At 40.1% G+C, this 20068-nt stretch overlaps 1 protein-coding gene across 2 annotated transcripts; it reads right to left on the reverse strand.

Moving 5' to 3' along the window:
- Positions 1–1552: 1552 nt before the first annotated feature.
- Positions 1553–18985, reverse strand: LOC100833867 (protein MOR1). Of its 2 annotated transcripts, none has more exons than XM_003564429.4 (53): positions 18558–18985; positions 18291–18396; positions 18085–18208; positions 17236–17315; positions 16979–17156; positions 16828–16892; positions 15844–15926; positions 15652–15737; positions 15438–15551; positions 14690–14809; positions 13587–13689; positions 13212–13348; positions 13051–13116; positions 12840–12954; positions 12675–12715; positions 12231–12302; positions 12030–12134; positions 11527–11632; positions 11125–11237; positions 10959–11046; positions 10748–10848; positions 10298–10405; positions 10101–10206; positions 9934–10013; positions 9713–9862; positions 9538–9613; positions 9220–9344; positions 8881–9141; positions 8704–8778; positions 8532–8613; positions 8322–8443; positions 8161–8253; positions 8004–8081; positions 7229–7324; positions 7029–7130; positions 6832–6933; positions 6513–6695; positions 6327–6438; positions 5163–5239; positions 4973–5052; positions 4766–4831; positions 4562–4679; positions 4293–4412; positions 4135–4212; positions 3898–4056; positions 3670–3828; positions 3497–3594; positions 3260–3416; positions 3053–3169; positions 2858–2953; positions 2544–2615; positions 2229–2454; positions 1553–2128 (listed from the first exon to the last, which is right to left on the reverse strand). In XM_003564429.4, exons 1-53 carry the CDS (start codon positions 18718–18720, stop codon positions 1887–1889), a joined length of 5982 nt encoding a protein of 1993 aa, XP_003564477.1. In that variant the 5' UTR covers positions 18721–18985; the 3' UTR covers positions 1553–1886. The 2 variants fall into 2 exon arrangements, with proteins under 2 accessions (XP_003564477.1, XP_014754647.1); XM_014899161.2 differs by having other exon boundaries at positions 1553–2131.
- Between the last annotated feature and the right edge of the window lie 1083 nt (positions 18986–20068).

Genomic DNA, 20068 nt, shown 5'->3' on the forward strand with positions numbered 1-20068 from the left:
TTTATTAATATATAATTATATGACATAGATTCATACCCATTATATTTCTACTAAGGACATTTGCTTATAGTTATAATTTTAATCACATTAGTTATATATTCATGAAGTAATTTGCGGTCAAAGCTTTGGTCAACCGAACCCTAATATACTGTATTGTTGGACGGAGGAAGCATGACAATTATGAGCAGTAAAAGATTACTCCCGCCAGTGCCTTAAAACAGTGGTCTCCGACCATTTAGTGTATCAGTAGAGGCAGCAGGCAGAGATAAAAGTGCTTATGAAACTCAAGAGAACCTCGACTCGGTTAAGAAAGCTGTTGACAAAGAAAGAGGGGCCAACGGCGAGAGGCTTGATGCTTCCACTAGCTGCGGAGGGCGGAGGCGGCGGTCTCCTCGCATGTACAGGGCTGCTCAGTCCGAGAGGTGCATCCAGGGGAAGATGCCATGTGATCGGCACGCGTGACGCAAGCGCGGACGCAATCACCGGTGAAAAGCGGCTTTCTTTGCTTTCCTTGAGCACGAAGGCCCCTTGACCGGACCAACTCTTCCGACCTACCCAGCTGGCTGAGGCGCTTAGCTACTGTAACCGCACCGTACGTGGCCGCCGGCTCGAGTCATATCGTCACATGCGCCGCACTGCGCGGGGCGCTGCATTGCGGCGGCTTGTGTGACAAGCGTTAAGTCAGTGTCTCGACCAGAGCTTTGTCAGATCGACAAAACATGGAAGGCTGCTGTAGATGTTTTCAGAAAAATAGAGGCTGCACAGCAATAGGATCAAGAATTGGAGGCTCCTATTTTGTTCCGCCGTGCAAGAGGTGCATGAACATGGGGAACCTCGTCAAAGCAAGTGATTTAGCAACACGAGGCTACTGGCAGTTCTTTTTCTTCTGGTAGTTGATTATTTGTTGTAATAGTTGTGCGATAAAGATGTGTTTGGTCAATTTGACTCAGCAGTGTACGAGTAGTCGCAATAATACGAACCAAATGATTCTGTAAATGGTGGGTACGTATTTGTCCTAGGGTGACAAGGGTGGTGAAAAAAAAATACTGGTTATTGGTTTGACACATCGAATCATTTTTGTATTAGCGATTTTCTAAACATTATACAGAAATTCTAAGCAATTAAACTGCACATTTACATTAACAACATATTTATAATGCAGGTATGGATTCAAGGTTGGGTGTCATTATCTACCTTACCTGAAATTATCATACTCCCTCTATCCAACAAAAGATGTCTCAAGTTTATTAAATTTGAATATATTTAGACATTACTTTGTGTATAGATGCATTCAAATTTAATCAAAGTTAAAACATTTTTTGTTGGACGGAGGTGGAATTATCATACTCCCTCTATCCAACAAAAGATGTCTCAAGTTTATTAAAATTTGAATATATTTAGACATTACTTAGTGTATAGATGCATTCAAATTTAGTCAAAGTTAAAACATCTTCTGTTGGACGGAGGGAGTAAGTTTTTTTCACATGCACACATAAAAAGTGCCATTCGTTCTGTTATTGAAGTAACCGGTTTCAGGTATATAAGCAAGCAGTGACTAAAATGGGTTACTCCGCCCAGAAACGGTCAAGATTTAAATACTTCTGTATTGCTATACAACAATGGAAAACTCAACTGGGCAGGTAAAATTGTGTCAAAATACTAACGAGGCCCTCAACAGGCAAGCTACAGGCAAAACATATGACTAGCTTCTCTAAAACTACACCAAAAACTCCGCAATAGTGGGTTGATCATGAACGGGGGTTACAAAATGTCGGCCCCTCATCATGTAATGCGTCTGACATACCTATCTACAAATAGCACGACTATGCTGCCAATTTACAGTCAATTACAATGGTTGGTATTTCTCATGATGCTGTTAAATGTATTTAGAGTGGTTCCATAGACCCACTTTTCAGCCTCTCCATCCGTGCTTGCAGCCCAGATAATGCCCTCTCATCCATAGGTGGAATATTACTTTGTGTTTGTGGTTCTCCATCCAATCGTGGCCCACCATGAAGCATATTGCCATTCATACTTGCCAATGGCCGAGTATGAGCTCCATCGAAATTGCCTCCTACAGCTGCAGCTTGAATGCTTTTCATCCTTTCCCTAAGAGCATCCAATGTCCCTGCTGGCAATAGAAATAAACAATTCCAAGAATCAGATGGAAAATATCAATAATGGATAGTCAGATATCCAGATGAAAAGAGTTGGCATGTGAAGAAGACCTGATGATTGGTATCTATCAGTCTGTTGGTCGGTAGATGGTAACCGAAAATCAGAGTCTCCTTGGACTCTAAAGGGGTCATCTTCATTACTATCTGTTTTGCTATTTATAGATTTTGTGTGGACAGGAGAAGGAGCAAATTTTGGAGAGGGTATTGCTGCAATTGGAGGTGGCGTTGATAATGGAAGACTGGAGGGTGTTCTTCCAGCTGCAGCATTCTTCTCTACCTGTTTGCACCAAAAACAAATTTCTTGTATCTCAGTCAAAATAAAAATTATCAAAAAAAATTGAACCCTTCAGGATGGAGATTACAAACCTGTGCTAGCCCATCTCTGATGTATGTCCTAAATGCCTCGCTTGCATTCTGAAGCTGAGCAAATATATCAACCTGAAAAAAACATGATCCTGAATCAGGCACCAGAAACTAACAGACAGCTGAAAGTGGCAAACTTCCATCAACAAATTAACAACCTAAAAACCCGAAGTATTTCAGATTAACTTTTAAACAAATTAAATGACATAGCGTAGAACCAAACATCTACATTTCCAAATACTTGCATACATCAACAGCTAGGTTCATCAGGCTTTTCAAAATCACCAGTGACTCTTTTAGCATACTCCACAAATTACCTTTGGGTACAGCTGGGTTATCCGGTACAGTTCATAAAGACCAATCGTACATGTTTGCTTGTCGCCGATTTTCTTGAATACAGCAGCAAGCTCTTGCTGATCATACCCAAAACCAAGATCAAATTGTGTCAAAAATCAGTGAGCGAAGTTGAATGTAGTTAACCCAAGACGTTGTAATAGGAACAGATGATGTACCTTCAATTGTGCATCAGTCGAATGAATTGATGGGTTTGGACTGTTTGATGCAGCATCACCCCAGTGAGTTTGACCCATAGGCCCAGATGGCGTCAACATCCTGGCTGCCGCAAGGGTCTAAAGTGACCAAATAGTATTATTTAGATAAAGGGAAGTGCGTAAGTGCTTTTATGGGACAATCAAATGGCAAAATGTGGCAAATTCTACCTGAAGATTAAGATCGATGTATGCCAGAATGATTGGCTGAGGTTCAGCGTCTATAGGGACCATTGAAAGGTGACCTTTAATTGCTGTGCCACGAAGCTTTACAAGTTCATGCAACACAGTTTTGACCATTCTTAGTGGCTTGTCATCAGCTCCAGCCCTGCAGCATATGCACGTGTCTAAATACAAAAAGATATCAATTGAACATCTAAATATTCAACTCCAGGTGATCACACAAACCTCCTCCGTATCTCTTCCATTCCAAGTTCTTGCAAATAAATATGAATGCTTTGAAGAATGCGATCAAGGTCAACTTCATATATTGTACTCTGAAGAACCTGAAAGATGACATATGTCATCAGAAGTGACATCCCATACAGATTAGCAACAGCTGATAACGAATAACAACATACCTTTGTCAACTTAATTAAACATTTCACAACTAAATCTGAAAACTTCTGGTTTTTTACAACAAGGGACTCTGATGGAGTAGGGCAAGGCCATCTTGAAGGGTCTAAAGGCCTCAGTAAATTGATTAGCACAACGAATGACGACGTTCTCTCAGCATTATCCTGCTCAAAATAAGATCATAAACACAGAGCAGACAGCAAGGAAGTAAGCATGTAAAGAAATATACAGACCAGGATTTTAAGCATGAGGACATTAAGAGCCTTAAGCAGCTGGCTGCCATCATCCATAAGAGGAACCCTTTCATCTAAAAGCCAGAGTAGTAGCTCTGTGATAAGGTTATCTAGGGTACCCTCCTTCACAGCATGAGCAAGACGTTTGATCTGGAAAGTCTGCAAATAATAAAGGACTCATAAACAACATTTACCAGATATAGAAAAACAAAATAAAAGCAAACATAGATATATTACCTGCATGAGAGTATTTAAAACGTATTTGCAAGACCTTGAGGAAGCCCCAGATAGGCTGAAGTTAAATGTTTTCGGAACCTGAAAGATTTATTACGATCAAAGTTAGCAGAATGACGAAACCAAAAGGTAAGCAGAAGAAGAAAAAAATGAAGGCTTACCATAACAGACAAGCATGAAACTAATCTGTCCGCTTCCTTGATGAGATCGTCAAGCACAGAGCTTTCAGGATCGGCCGCTTGAGTTAGCTCATGGCATATGACTTTCATTCCTTCAACAGACTGCATAAACAAAAACTATTAAGACAAGTGTTTGTGCTTCAACAATATACATAGAAAACAGTAGGTTGTTATAGTGAGAAATCAGAATGTAGCATAGAAAAAGGAACAGACACAGAGCAGGAACTATGGGAAATGAGCAACATCACAACCTGCTCAGGCAAACCTAATGCAACAATATCAAGAGCTTCACGCCAGTCTGCAGGACCAGCCGCAGCGGAGGTCATCTGCCTTGGTACCATATGGGCATCAGCATACCCAAAGTTATCCCTATTCATAGAAAAGCATACAAAAGTAAAGATATGTTATGAAATATAAAAGGGATTGCAAACAAATCAAAAAGATAGCGGGAGCACCTTGAGATCATTGATCCTGCCATCGAGCGGGAAACCAATTCCCCACTTTGTTCTGCTACGTCGGACCTATATCCAAAATAAAGAATTTGAATAACCAAAAATATGTTGCCATAACACATCACAAAAGAAGCAAGTGAACTGCCATGTTTTTCCTTTTGCATTTTTCAGTCTTCCAAGTTTGAAAAGAAAAGAGAAACAAGAACTAACCCATTCTCTCTAACTGAACGCCTCAAAGCTGCTCGAGCATCGCCAGGCCTGCCTTCTCTCCTCTTGTCCATTTCTCGAGCCTGACAATATACAATTATCAATATTATACATCCTTTGGCTTGATCGGATAACCAGATAATTTTACACCGAGAATACTACATATTTTTTCTGTAGGGTGAGAGATGATAACCTTCCATTTAAACCTATCATCAAGCATACTTCTTTGAGCATCTGAAAGTTTCCCAACATATCGCCATACATCATCCCCTGCTTGAGAAAAGAGAGTAGACTAAGAACCTCTTGCAAATCAATTTCACAAATGTTGCCAAGATGTAATTTCAGCTAATATGGACAATGTGAAAAATTTAGCAATTTATACTATGCACTAGGGCTGGGCATTTGATTATAACCGAAAATTCCGTTCGATGATTTCAGTGTTTTTGAAATTCGGTTTTCCCAAAACGATAACCGATTTGATCTTGTAAAAAATCTAATAACCGATGGTTCAGTTGACCGAAACTTCGGTTTCGGTTCTCGGTTAGACCGAAAAACACCGAAGTAATACCTTCACAAAATCAATGCACCAATAAAGTTACACAGAAATGAAACCATCGAACAGAGAAATTAAAGAAAATCACATTAACAAAGCAACCGAATCAGTGGCACCGGAGGAGGAAGAGCCCTTCCTGGCATGCTGGATTGCTGCCAAGGAGATAGGAAGCTCGATCTGTCCTCCACTAGCCATCGCGAGCTCGAACCGTCTTCAGCGCGCCACAATAAACTCGCTCAATCTGCTTTCCACTTGCCGCTGCTAGCAGGCAGCCTTGTGGAGCGAGCAAGGAGAGGCTTGTTCTGTGGATGGATCAGCAGAGGACGTATCAATGGGGATGGGGATTCAGAAAAACAGAAGTGACCTAGGGTTGCAGTATGTCCAGAGAGAAGTCAAGTTGCAACCAGTGGGCCTTTGGAGTTAGGACACTAGTGGGATAAAATAGAAGCCAACCTGAATTTCGGTTTATTTGGTGTGTTCGGTTAACGCTCCAAAACCAGAACACAGACATAAATATGGTTTCTGACTTCTGACAACCAAACAGACAAGCGATGACCGAGATTTCAGTTAGATCGGTTTCGGCTTCGGTTAATTCGATCTTGGTTTCGGTTTTTGGTCTTTTTGCCCACCCATGGATGCTAGAAAAATTGAATGCAGTTCTCGTCTTCTCAGAATATTGTTTCCATCAACGATTAGCAAAGAAAAGGATCATCTAACTTCCCAATAGAAACAAGAGGTTGACATATATTCTAGCAATTCAGCATGAAAAAGAATCTAGTAAAAAGAAGAAAGAAAAGTACATACCAAGGTTCTTGTAAGCAGTGGCAAGTGTATTAAGAGCGGCTTTCCTGATTTCACCATCACGCTCTGCCGTTAACGCCGCAACAGAAGGCAAATTTTTCAACAAACCACCAACCTGCAATTATACAAATAAGTAAGCAAGAAAATCTACCAGCTACAAAACAGGGGGTGGAGGGTGGGGATACAGACCTCAGTCCCATTATGATCCATGAAATATCCAATAATATCAACACACTCTATCCTAGTCCGGTTATTCTTGGAGCGCAATCCCTCCAAAATATAGGGAAGTAGCTTTGGAAGAGCATAGATGTTCATCATTTGCTTTATCAGCTCCCCCATTTTCTCTCTGACTTTTTCAATGTTATGACCAGACTGCAAATACAAAAGTTGTTAGATAATGAAATGAAGCAGTTAAAAACTATAGTCACACATTGCTATACCATACTCTATAAGGAGTAGGTTCCAAAGCAACTAATCCTTTTGTGCACAGCTAAACTTTCCATTGTACCTTCTCTACAAGGCAAGGAAGGAAGATTGCAGCTTCTGCTTCGGTTAGCATGTAAGATTGATCTTTTAGACCATCAAAAAGCTCAGGGAGAAAGTCAAGAACCTACAAGTGAAAACAAACAAAATGCACAGAAACCAATTAAGCTATATTGCTTCAAGAAAAGGAGTAAGGCTCCTAAGAAATTTTAACTGGCAAACCTTCAACAGGCATGTTGTGTTGGATTCACAGAAGCGCAGCACAAACCATCTTAGCAGTATATCGAGAAGCTCAATCACTTCTTTGCCACTTGAAGGAAGTGCCTGCACAAATTGGTAGCATCACAACAAAACGCTCATATGAGCTAGGTTGCATAGTAAATGGCAGAGACAAAGTTCACGTATTGTCATCGATTTCCAACCTTTTGTAGCAACTCAATACCATCTATTTGCCTCTTAAAGTCTGAGTTCCACAACCGCAAGCTAACATCTTCTCGGAAATGCTTAAATAAATCAGCCTGTAGACGAGTTTTTTTGCATAAATCAGATGAGTTATTCACATGATGAATAGCACATCCACAAACATGTGGGAAGAAATGAATGAAACATCATATCAAAATTTCTAAGCAATCGAATATGAATGCAAATATGTTGAAACACTAGATTCTCGGCAGTGCTCACAGCAGCATGAGTACATATCAAGATAGTCGAATATACAGTCACACACATAAGTTCATGGAAAGATGGTGAGGTGCTCAAGATAAAAGTGAACACATTCCATGATTAAACATAAAAACAACAGTAATGAGAACAGATTCTAAGATAAAATCTAAACCAGCAATATTATGATGTAATAAGGAATGTTGTTTCCCAATCAACACAGCAGTATGCATACCAGCTTTTGACACCAGCACATCTGCTACTGCTAAGCACGAGGCTCTGATGCTTACTAACCTGATATACCAATTAACCAGTCCTTAGTTCTGACATGAAAAACACGCTACTTCTTAGATTTAGCTACTGTTTGTGCCAATAAAAATGTATGCAGCTGTTGTGCATACTGATTTGTGATTAAAATAAACAAGTACTGAAAGTAACAAAGATGTATGGTTTTTGCTTATTGATAAGTCAACATAAAATGCATATCTCTGGACAAAAATGCAGCAGGCTTAGGCCAGTTCTCTTTCCACAACGAACCTTCAGTTCATCAATCTGCTCACGCCGTGGTTCTTCAAACTTGAACTTGCGTACCAAAACACGTCTCTCGCGATCCTCCTGAAGAATCAAGTATATAAATATAAGAACCCAGTTCACAACTTTGCGAGTTGCCAGGTAACAGGACTTGATTGCCTACCTTGTTTGAGTCCTTAATGTTAAATAACGCCTGAGACTGTACCGAGTCTTGAGAAGAAATCATAGTAACAGAGGCCCTTGCTGGAAGTCCTTTCTGATAATGAAAAATAACAGTCAGAAAAAAAGAGCCATTTCTAAAATGACAGACATCAATTCACGCACTTGAGATGCAGCTTTGCCAACATTAGACCCACGATCATTTGGACCCTGTTTGCCGTTCTTCAAACCGCCTTTTCCGGTCAAACTAATGTTCGTAGTCACCATCTTCACAGAATCAGATATTCCTGTTTGAATGACGCGGTATCACCTATCAGTACAGAACAACTAGCGGTGAGAAAAAACTAAAATGTGAATTAAGATTCCGTATGGCACCATCGTGTACGCTGGACAGTTTCAACCGCTCTGCTACGATAGCCAAAGTAGGGGATGGCAAATCTCTCAAGTTCTTTGCAACCTACACCATACAACGTAATCATCCATTGAAAAAAGGTTTCAGAAAAATGGACAAGCGAACAGAAAAACAACCTAAAGGACAAAACCATACCACTGCTTGTCCACAAATCTTGAGGATTTCATTCATAAAGGTCTCAGCAGCTTTGCGTACTTCAGAAGATTTATCCTTTTCAGTAGAAGAATATAGCAATCATTTGAATTTGAATGAACAGTATACTGATAAATATAAATGAATACCAACAAATCAGCTTAATTATTATGCTAATACCATCAAAGAAGATGCAGATGGCTTCAACAAAGGCAGAGCCTCAGCTGGATCACTCATTTTTGAGACATGCTTAGACAACCAATCAAAAAGATCCTTTCGCCCTTCTGAACCAGTTTTCTGATCACCCAAAGCTACTGTAATATATGGAACCATCTTATCAAGCTGAGCAGCAGAAACCCATGAATCTAGAGCAGTCAATGTGCACTCTCGCATGTGCTTCTTATTGTCACCAATACACTTCAGCACATCTCCCAAAATACCCTTCATCATAACGTAAAGTTGAGGTTATTATATATGCAAAAAAAAAAACTGAACACAAAAGTAGAGTCGATGCCACACCTTGCTTGATTTTTCAACAGAAGGACCCATAGCACATGCAAGACCACCAATCGTTGACAAGGTCGCCATCACTAAATTTTTGTTACTGTCATTAAGCCGGCCTCTAAGTGCTGAGAACAGGTCAACTGCAGTTTCAAGAGAACAAATATAATGTTTGTATAATTTAGATGAATACTTCCTGCTGCTTTTTAGAAGATGTTTTGGGAAGCCCAATTGACATGCCAAAACGTCTTATAAAAGGGAATGGAGGGAGTATAAGTGTATAACACAACATAAACTATATTTAACAGTTCTTCACGAAAGACAAAACCAATGGACCTGTGCCTGTCGGCTGAATGCGCTTATGAGCTTCCTCCACAATTTTGTTGACTGCATCTATGGACTCCAGCCTTACCTGAAATTTCATATAACCACAATATGAATACCAAATGCAGGCAAACTTACAAAATGAATACGAAAAATTGAAGAGGAACCAAATAACTGTAGACATTACCTTCCAGTCTGGGCTCCCCAAATTTTTTAGTAAAGTAGGTGTTATCTTAGAACTTATGTCTTCTCTTGGAAGCCCATCAGATGAGGCAGCAGATGTAGACGATGCAGTATCCAAAGCTCTAACCGTTCTTTTCGGAGGAGCAGCAGCACCCTGTTAATTGAGCATAATTGAGACTGTTAAAACTTCAAAAAAAATTGTAAAAAATAACAGAGACAGCATACCTCAAATGGATTCTTTTCATATTCAGCATCGAGAGCACTGAGAAGTGCTGGTTTGACATCACTTAAGAAACCTTTGATATCTACAGGAAAGGTTTACTTCAACAACAGCCGACAACAAAACAGTACATTATTCAACCCATACAGAAACTAAGAAACAAGCAAACCACCTGGTCCTACAAACTTATGCAGCACTCCGATCAGTTTGATAGTTGCATTTCTTGTTGCAGCAGCGCTAGATTGCAGACCGGTGTCTTTGCAAAAATCAATCATATCCTAGAATAAAAAGAAGAATAAGAACAAGAACACCCTCGCTAGAGTGCAGCATCTTTATATGAATATTATAAGCAAGCAAAGTAAAGTGCACCTTTAGTTTCAAATTGGAAATCCCAAAGTCTTCTACTGCAGATACCATCCAAAGAACACCCTCGCTAAGAACCTTCGGATTCTTATGCTCTTTCATTATTTTGTATAGCTACAAATATGACAGGCATAGTTATGGTGATTGCTGAATATCAACCAGTCAGTGGAAAGTCTGACAAGTAATAACTATACATTTAATTGATTGCTACTACCTCCGTCCCAAAATAACTGTCGCAATTTTGTCTAGAGTCACTCATTTAAAAAAAAAAGCGACACCTATTTTGGGACGAAGGAAGTACTTGTTTAAGCATCAAGTAAATTTGTTAAGTCTAATACTATTCATGCATTAAGATTCATAAGTGATAACCTCGCCACCAAATGGCAGACATGCTGAGGCTGTTGAATATGCATAAAACGACTGCAATAGTTGCTTAAATAGAATGTTATTTCATACCCTCTCAAACACAAACCCTGGACCTACTGCCTCGCAAAAAGCGGTGAGACATTTCATTGCAGGTGCTCGAGTTTTTATATCAGCAACCTTTTCACTTATGCCTGAAAGATAATGACGATATTGGAAATCAGAAATCTGGTAACAATAGCTGGATATGGAAACACAAGAACCGTTTGTGTACTCTCAAAAGCGAAGTAAGAGGAGCTCGTACCAAGAAGGCATAGAACAACACATCGCTTTGGAAACTTTTTTACAGTCGAGGCAATGTAGGTGATGACCTCTATAACTTGTTGTTGAACCTGTTTCGTTTAAAATATACATGGCATTACTTTCAGAAGGAAGTGATTTACTCAACACAAAATCATTAGTAAAATTACCTGCACATTTTTTTCACTCCATCCAGGCACAGCACATAATAAACGAACCAGGAGTTCAGCAGATTTGTCGAGCTCTGCGAGACTTTCCACGTCCTGCTTTAGAGTGCCAATAGCTGCCAAAAAGAACAATGGAAGGGTTTAAAACTTTGAATGTACATCATGGGAGCATTAGATTTGGAGAACAATCTTTAATCGTCAGAAAAGATGTAGAATACATATAAAAAAACAGAACAGAAATAGCAAGAAGATCAAACAATATTGCAAATTTGCAATACTGCAATACTGCTTCCTTCTCTAAGTAAAGTATATCAACAGAAAAGATGTAAATATACAAATAAAAGTTTATTCCGCCAAACCAAATAAGATAAAGAATAAAACAGGCAGCATATGATCTTTGTTAACCTTCGAGGCGCTCTTTCCAGACAGTGCTCTTTAATTGGGAAGTTGTCTCTTGTTTCACAACAGTACTTAATCTCTCTTCTATTTCTTCCAGACTCATCTCTGCAGGCTGCAGGAAATTAAAAAAATGCATGTGAGTCTGCAACTATCGTTCTTGGTGAATTATTTGCAGCTACTACCTAGTAAACATAACTCATTATAGTCACTCAAAACCAGTTGGGTATAATGAAAATACTTCTGTAAAATATGTACGGTTTGGTATCGTTATGGTAAATTCAAAACGTTCAAATGCTGGAATCTAGAAAATATACATCAAGTAGTCTGGACACCAAATATTTTCAAGATAGTGCCCAGAGAAAATTGTGGCAATTAACATTGAAGCACAACCGCACAAGTGATCTAGACTAGCAACTAAGATGTAATAGATTTAATGCAGAACTATGAAACTCGAAAAGGCTGTACTTCTAAAAAGGAAGTGGATATCATCGTGAAAATAAGAAAGTCACCTCAACATCTTCAATCTCTGGAGCAGAAGAGGCCTTTGACTGTGGTCCACCATCTGTCTTTTTTGCAGCGGTTGACTTAGCAGGTCCAGATTTCTTAGTCGTGGCCTTAAAACAACGGAAACATAGTGGTTAAGTTTATATAGTAGAAACTCAAACATAGTATATGGTATGCACATACAAGAGCAGGAAAGCAATACTAACCACTGCATGGATAGGCTTCTTTCCACTAAGCATGCTTGCAGCAGATCTCCTCATTGATGAGCTATCGGTAGCCTACACAACAAGAAATAATCATGGTTGCTTTGTCAACTGATAGATCAACCTACGTGGCAGCTGCCCTGCACTTCTGTTTTTAATTTTGGGTATAGTAACAACAGGAAAGCTTTTTCTTACAGGCAGCAGCCAGTAAAATCTTGCAACAAACCGTGTTCTACAAGGCAGCAACCTAACGCACCTAGACAATTTATCCTGTCTAGGGCACCTGACTACTGCGCATTGGAATGGACTGAAAAGAAATAAAATTCCAGAGAACACGCTGCACAGCGCAGCACAAACACAGAGAAGCAGACTTCGTCTTGGTGGACAAGCTACAGATTGTAATTTGTGTGGTGTATTAATTGTAAAATCAAAACATAGAAAAGGTACCTCACGAGTAGATGTGACAGTTCCTGAACCTGAGGTAGGTACTGAAATATATAGTTGCTGTTTGTTAGATTCACAACAGTGTTGGTATATAAATCAATACAAAAAAGAGATGTATGGATCCCATTTAGACAGATGGAAAAGTACAAAAGTAATAGCAGCTCAAACCTGGCCCTGAACTTAAAGCAGCATCACTGGAAGAACCAATCATATCTGACAGTTTCTTTTTCCTCACATCATCTAGTTTCTCAAGGGACCGTTCCAAGGGTTTCATACCAACCATCTATGTGGATAGCAAAAAGCACAAGATACACACACTAAGTAAAATTGAAGGGTACAGAGATGTGCCAAGAGAAAAACACGCTCAAAAGACACAAACCTTAGCTATGGCAGTCAAAGCCAAAAATGACGAATCCCGAACTTCTGGGGTGCTATCATTCAAGCACTAATAATACAAAATAGAAATTAGTGCAGATAGCTAACAGCAAGTAAAAATACACAAGAAAAGTACAAACCCGTAAACTAAAAATAATTATTCACCTCCATGCAGATAGGAACAAAGTCCTTGTGCAACTTTAGGACAGTCGCCTTATTGCTTGTTTCAATGCAAAATGCAACCCAGTTCAATGTTAAGGACCGAACAAGAGGGACCTTGTTTTTTACAGCCACTCGAACATCTGCAATAACACAACAGATAATTTTCTTATTCATTTTTTGAGACAACAATAAAGAATGTACTCCCCTCAAAATAAAATAAAGATTCTTTGTTTTTTTATGTTTGTACAAAATAATGCTACTTTAATAGCTTCCATTTTAAGACATGTATACAACACGCCGGTAAACTGCATGCAAAAAACATGTCACCTGTTTCCACCAGAACAGTACAGCGTTTATAACAGTAAAAAATATACTAACCTTCAATCACATCAAGAAGAGTGATACAGCCAGACTTATGCATCGCTTCAAGCGTCTGAGTCAGTGCTTCTGTCATAGTTGCCTTTTTCTCTTTCAGTTTTTCCTGTTTAACAGAACATGGACAAATGGGATGAAACATATCACTTTACTTGATCATCATTTCACGTTAGTGCAGCATAAGAATTTCCTCGATCAACATGAAGAAGAACAAACATACTCAGTTGCCCTGAGCCCCCGCCAGAGGTTACATTATACAACACAACTAACTTTAACAAACTTCAATTGCAAAAGAAAGCTGTAGGTGTCGGGTTTTCAAACTGGAAATCACAAACACAGATGAATGCAATCAAATGAAAAAGACGAACTAAAGGATTAACTGTAATATTATTACAAAATTCTTAAATCAGAAAATATATTTTTCTTAGCACTAAATTATGGTTTGGATATCACATAAAGCACCATACGACCATATCATCCTAACACATATTTCTTTACAAATTTGTCGATGGTATTAGGAAAATTATGGTGGCTTCTCCAACTCAGCTCCTGCCTCTCTCTCCCTTTGATGTGCTCCCCCGTCATAACGACCATCATCTGAGGTTCTTTTCTCAAGCGCACTTCCCTGTTAACTTACTCAAGAACACCCAGCCAATCAGTGACAGCAATACCAGCATATACAGTTCACAAGTTCAGAACTCTCTCTTCCTCTCCATTTCCACCTCGGACCCAGCTAAGGTCAATCAATCCCATCCTGAAACTGTCTTTTTTTCAGTCAGATGCCCTACATCTTCCTGGAGCATAGTCACCCTGAAAGAAACTTGTACCTTCCAGCCTTCCAAGCAGGCTCCAAACTATCACAAGCAAGGCAACAAGCACTTGTTCATAACAAAGACTACTCACTTCAAGTGGATCACATATTCATAAATCTAACAGCACTAGTCAGTCATGTGAATGAAGTGAAAGGCAAAGAACACATGTACAGAAACACAGGACATAACTACAGTGTAAAGCAGGTCAGACATCTTAAGCTATCAGATGTCACAAACAACAAAATTAATTTGCTAGAAATGTATGATTATTCAGAAAAGGATAATTCGACTTACAAGTAAAACAGGAAGCAGATTGCGTGAATTCCCAGAAAAATGTGTTCTTAAACCCTTAGCTAAATTTCCTATTGCTTGAGTAGCTTCCACTGAAACGGCCAAATTAACATCTGTAACAAGCTGCAACAGCAAAAAAGCACAGGAAAGCATGTGAATAAAGAATATACAAACATTATTAGAACTTTAGAAGCAACAATGTATGATGCATACAGGATCCTGAACACTTCTGTGAAAAATAACACTAGCAACAATAGACTGGCACGAAAGTACAAATACACGAAAATAATTCAAAGGATACTTCTATCACAAAATGCTACCATAATAACTAAAGAGACTTCCAGAACAACACGAACGAGCTAGAATAGGCTGTGAAGATAGTTACCCATTAAGTATTCCTACACTACAGAACATAAAATGACTTCCATGAGACTTCCAAAATGACATGACACAAGTTCACTTGGGGCAATGAAGCAATGCAAAATATCCAAAAACTTTGATCTATGTAGTTTCAAGTCAAGTATTCTCCTATATATTACTTCAAGTCAGAGTCAACATATGTCAGGAGAAACAATAAAAGGAGAGTTTCCTTATAAAATATAAGGAAACATGAAAGCATAAAGATGAGTCAGCAAATAACTTTGGATGACAGACGGATATGATGGCATGCTAAACAATGACATGTAAAATTGGAGTGCACTGGCCACAATTTTGATGTATGGAATATCATAGACTTGGAACCAATATTGACCTTTTTAAGTGTTCGAGAAACTTCATTAAAATCACCAGGAGCAATTTTTTTTGTTGAAGCAAGCTTAGTCAGCTCCGCCACTGCATCCCTTCTTTCCGACCATTTAGTTGCTTTCTGTTATGACATGGAATACAATATCATCAAAAAATTATAAAGCCATAACAGACTTTTACTAAGATGGTAGCAGTGTGTGTATGGATGAAAGATCACATACCACGCCATCCCAAAATCCAGACTTTTCAAGTGGAGTTAAAATGTCCACAGGATCAACAAGATCATATTCATCAATCTCCGTAGGGGCTAGAAGTATAATTGTATTAGTACTCTCATGTTAAATATAAAAGACACCAAACTGCCCGTAACCAAAATTAAAATAACAATAAAAGTGTTCCTCAAAATAACAGACCATCTGGCACTGCCTCTTCAGAAGTACTGGCGCCTGTTGTCTCTGGCGCAGCCTCCTCCTCAATCTCCTTTTCTTGCTCGGATCTAGTAAATTATATTTAAATCCAAGTAGAAAAATATGAATATGTGCTATTCACCACTACATGAGCATGGTAAAGAAAACAACGTCACTGTAAATTGGCATAGAGATCAATAAATGCTTCACCAAAATTGAAAACGTCGCATAAGCCAAACTTCGGGGAACCCAGAAACTAACACTTTTGCAGCACTACTAGATAACTCAAAAGAAAGTTTTAAACTACCAGTGCCAAATGATCATGCCTCATTGAACATCTGATGAGGCGATGACAACCATTCCAAATCAGTATAATCCTACAACTAGCATATTGTTCCTTTTACACTTAAAAACACTACTGCTGCAAGCGACAGAGAGGCAATAAAACAAAACAAAAAAACAAACTTTATACTCCTACTGTGACAAACAAAACAATGGTCAAAATTGTATCTTATGCCTGGGGATGGAGTAGCTTAGCTCCCGTGATCATAACTAGACAACATGCACAAATTGCATGACAGCATTCACACAATAAATCCTGAAAACTTGTTTAGCTTATGTCGGCTCGATGAATTTCACTTATCGACACTACCCTAACAAAGTATTCTTACGGTTATAGATGTCACAAATTTAACTTTTGGGATTGGATATACATATATTTAGATGCTTGCATAGTTTGCCGTTATGTCGAAATAAATAAGGAAATAGGTTGTTAACAAATAGTTAAGAGGTATGGGAGTATATAGCCCTCTTAAGCAAACAAACTCAAACATATGGTATTATGTATGTGTATGAGCTATTTTATCTTAGTTCATGAGAATCCTAATACAACCTGAACCTAGATTTTAGATATTTGTATTCCAGGTTTATGTCTGAAATTGTTCATGTAACGTTAAAAATATTAAACAGGAGTTCTTTCACAAAGTTGACCTTATCTTGCGAGTTGGCTTAGCAATCCCAGAGACATTTGCAAGCTCTGCTTCCAACTCTTTTTTCTACAAACAGAAAGAAGCATGATTATACAGCTCGCTCATAATACATATTTTATCAATAAAAAATGCACTGGTACAAATAATCTCACCATTGTATCCCTCATCTTCTCAAACAAAATTGACTTTACAGGCTCTTTACCGATCCATCGACAAAGCTCAAGCGTCAAACCCTTGGAAGAAGCCCGAACATTCTGGTCTGGATGATCAAAAAGCTCAGGAAGCATCTTGAGAATTTTTTTGGGCGGTATAACCTTAGCTCCGAATTCACTTGCAGGAAAAAAAAGATGCAAAGAGAGTTCAACAAAACTTGTTGTAATAAGAATCAGATTACCAGCTAGAAACTTACCTAAGTGCTTGAAACATGACATCAATAGCAGGTACAACAGCTTTAGCAACTTTATTCTTTACAGCCTTCTCCATAGATTCCTGGTAGCACAAGCAAAAGAGTTGTTTTGAGCAAGTTGGCATGCTATCAATTATGATTACAAGATAGAACATGTGGTGACATGGGAAATATTTGCAAACAAAGGCTACTCATCAAAGCCTAGTAACAAGACTGTCGTATCACCAGAATGAATACTTCTCGAAGCTAAATAGCAAGCTCTTTGGAATACTTAAGAAATCAAGCAGGTATTTGCAGTTGCAAATAAATGATGACAGGGGTACCAAATGGACCATATATGTTTCGATGAGTCAAATTTAATTTCACTACGTATAGGCTAACATAAATAGGTTCACTATAAGGTAAACTCCCACGTCTCTGAATATAGGTTGCCGAGGATCTGTCCAGTCACCGATGCGTATTTTTACCATTAGTTTATGTCGTATGTAAGTTTACTACTCCCTCCGTTCCATAATTCTTGTCAAAATATTACATGTATCTAGACGCTTTTTGGGAATAGATACATCCGTTTTTAGCCAAATCTGAGACAAGAATTATGGAACGGAGGTAGTACATGATAATAGTGCCATTGGATCTGTCTTCAAATACTATCATGGCATATAAATTATTATTTTTGCTAGTACGCCAGGAATGAGCATTAAGTCTACAATTACATGTAAGATAAAACGTGTGATGTGAGTTGTGGGAGACGAAGTGACTGAGAACACACCATAATAATGCGTTCAATGCATGCAATTCATCACAATGCGTATATGCATAAGTAAAGTAATCACCGATTGCAGTTCGACTTACCAGGAAAGCCTCTGATGCCTCCAGCTCCACCCAAAGGAGGAATGCAGCTTGAGCCTTCTCAACAGTCTTTGGCCGACCAGTGAGGCACTTGGCAACAATGGCATCGCAAACCTCCTTGGCATACCTGGGATGGAGCAACTTCAGAAATCATAGGGAAATGGCGAGAAGCACAACAGCAGATGACATAGCATCATCAAGGCACGCACCTGGATACATCAGCATCAGCGGCTCGCTGGAAAGCTAGCAGGGCATCCAACGCCTTCTCCTGCACCGGCGCGTTCGAATCCGAAACCGCCTTCTTAAACAGCGGGGCTAACCACCACCACCACATAAGGAAAAAGAAACAGCGGCCTTCAGATCTAACGCCAAAAAGTTCCCGCAGCAATCTCGAAATGGAACCGTACGAACGAAAGCATAACGCGGATCCGCGAGCGCAATGGGGCGGATCGGGAGGTGGGGGGAGCGTATCTCACCAAACTCGCGGAGGCGGGCGTCCTTGGGGTCGGTGATGGAGTCGCAGAGCGCGGCGAGGTCGATGTTGCCGTCGTTCCGCACCTTCCAGTTCTTATGCTGCAGCCGCTCGTCCCACGGCAGCTTCTTCGCCTCCTTGAGGAGCTTCTCGTCCTCCGTCGACATGGCCGGCCGCCGCCGCCAACGCCGCGGCGCGCGCTGCCTCCTCCGCTCGGCGAGACGCTACAGCCTAGCAATCCCTAATGCGACTAGCGCCGCAGATCGATGCGGCGACTTAGGGTTTCAAATTTGTGGCGGTGGCGTTCGTGGGGAGTTTGGATCCGAAGGGGAGGAGAGAGGGGGTGGGAGGGGAATAAAAAGGTAAAAAATGATTTTTCGAAAGTGGGAAAATGCAAGTGAAATGGAGAGGGGAGGGAGCTTGGAGTTTGCGTCAGGTCAGGAGAGGCCGCGGAGCGTCATTTTGTTCGCTTCGGGTTCGCACGGGGGAGGAGCCGGTAGGTTCCTGGTCAGGGTCGCGCTCGCACGCAGCCCGCAGGCCTACGGTCGCTTATGGCGGGCCCATGTCCTGGGTTCCACGACGCGCCGGTGAAAGGGTAATTCGCTGGTTCGGTAGCGAGCGCCCGTTTGCGAGATGAAGGGAGAAGAAGAAGGGGACGGTGTCGGTCCGTTATGGGGGTTTTGAAAGATTTTGAGTTTCGGGCGGCACAGGTGACACGTGTACGGCCGAGATGTATTGTGTGTATTATGGAGTGACCTGTTAGTACTCCACCACGCATTCTCTCCGACACCGGTCATACAGGAAGGAATAAATCGATCACGGAGTGAACAAAACTCACAAACACGGAAGTATGGTCTTTGTTGTGTGTTTGTTTCACTTGGCGCCCTCTAAAACTAGCATGGCCGTCGAGCTGTGGTTTTTTATTTGGTTTGAGCATTTCTATAGGTATCCTAAAACAATTACTCCGTACGTTGGATAGGAGAGAGATTTTTTTTTGGGGGGGGGGGGGAATTTTTGTATTCTCCTCCAATAGATTCGTAAAATCTGGGCTCTATGGATACATTTGGGGCTGTGCACAGAGTTTTTCTCATTTTGGATCCGTGAGCACCTTGGAGCCGAGCGGCCCGCCGAAGAGATCGCGCCTGGAAAATCGTTCCCTCTCGCTCGCCGGTTTCCGCGGAATCATGCGACCCGTGGCCGCCCCGTCCCCACCCTAGAACCAAACACATCATATATTTATATGCCATGATAGTATTTGAAGACAGATCCAATGACCACACACGTTAGTTAAAGGCGTGTACAATTGGGTGACATCAGGTTTTTCTTAGCGATGCCACGTAGGATAAATGCTGATATCGAAGAGAAAGAAATGAAAAAGACATAAGCCTTCTCTTAGGTAAGAGATTATCTCTTCGTAAGAAGGATAAGGCATAGAAAATGCAAATTTCTCATTGTACTAGATTTCACATTTTATTAACATTTATTTAATTAATTTTATTCATGTAAGCATTAGTT

This window comes from Brachypodium distachyon, chromosome 2 (genome assembly GCF_000005505.3).
Source record: "Brachypodium distachyon strain Bd21 chromosome 2, Brachypodium_distachyon_v3.0, whole genome shotgun sequence".
Lineage (NCBI taxonomy): Eukaryota > Viridiplantae > Streptophyta > Magnoliopsida > Poales > Poaceae > Brachypodium > Brachypodium distachyon.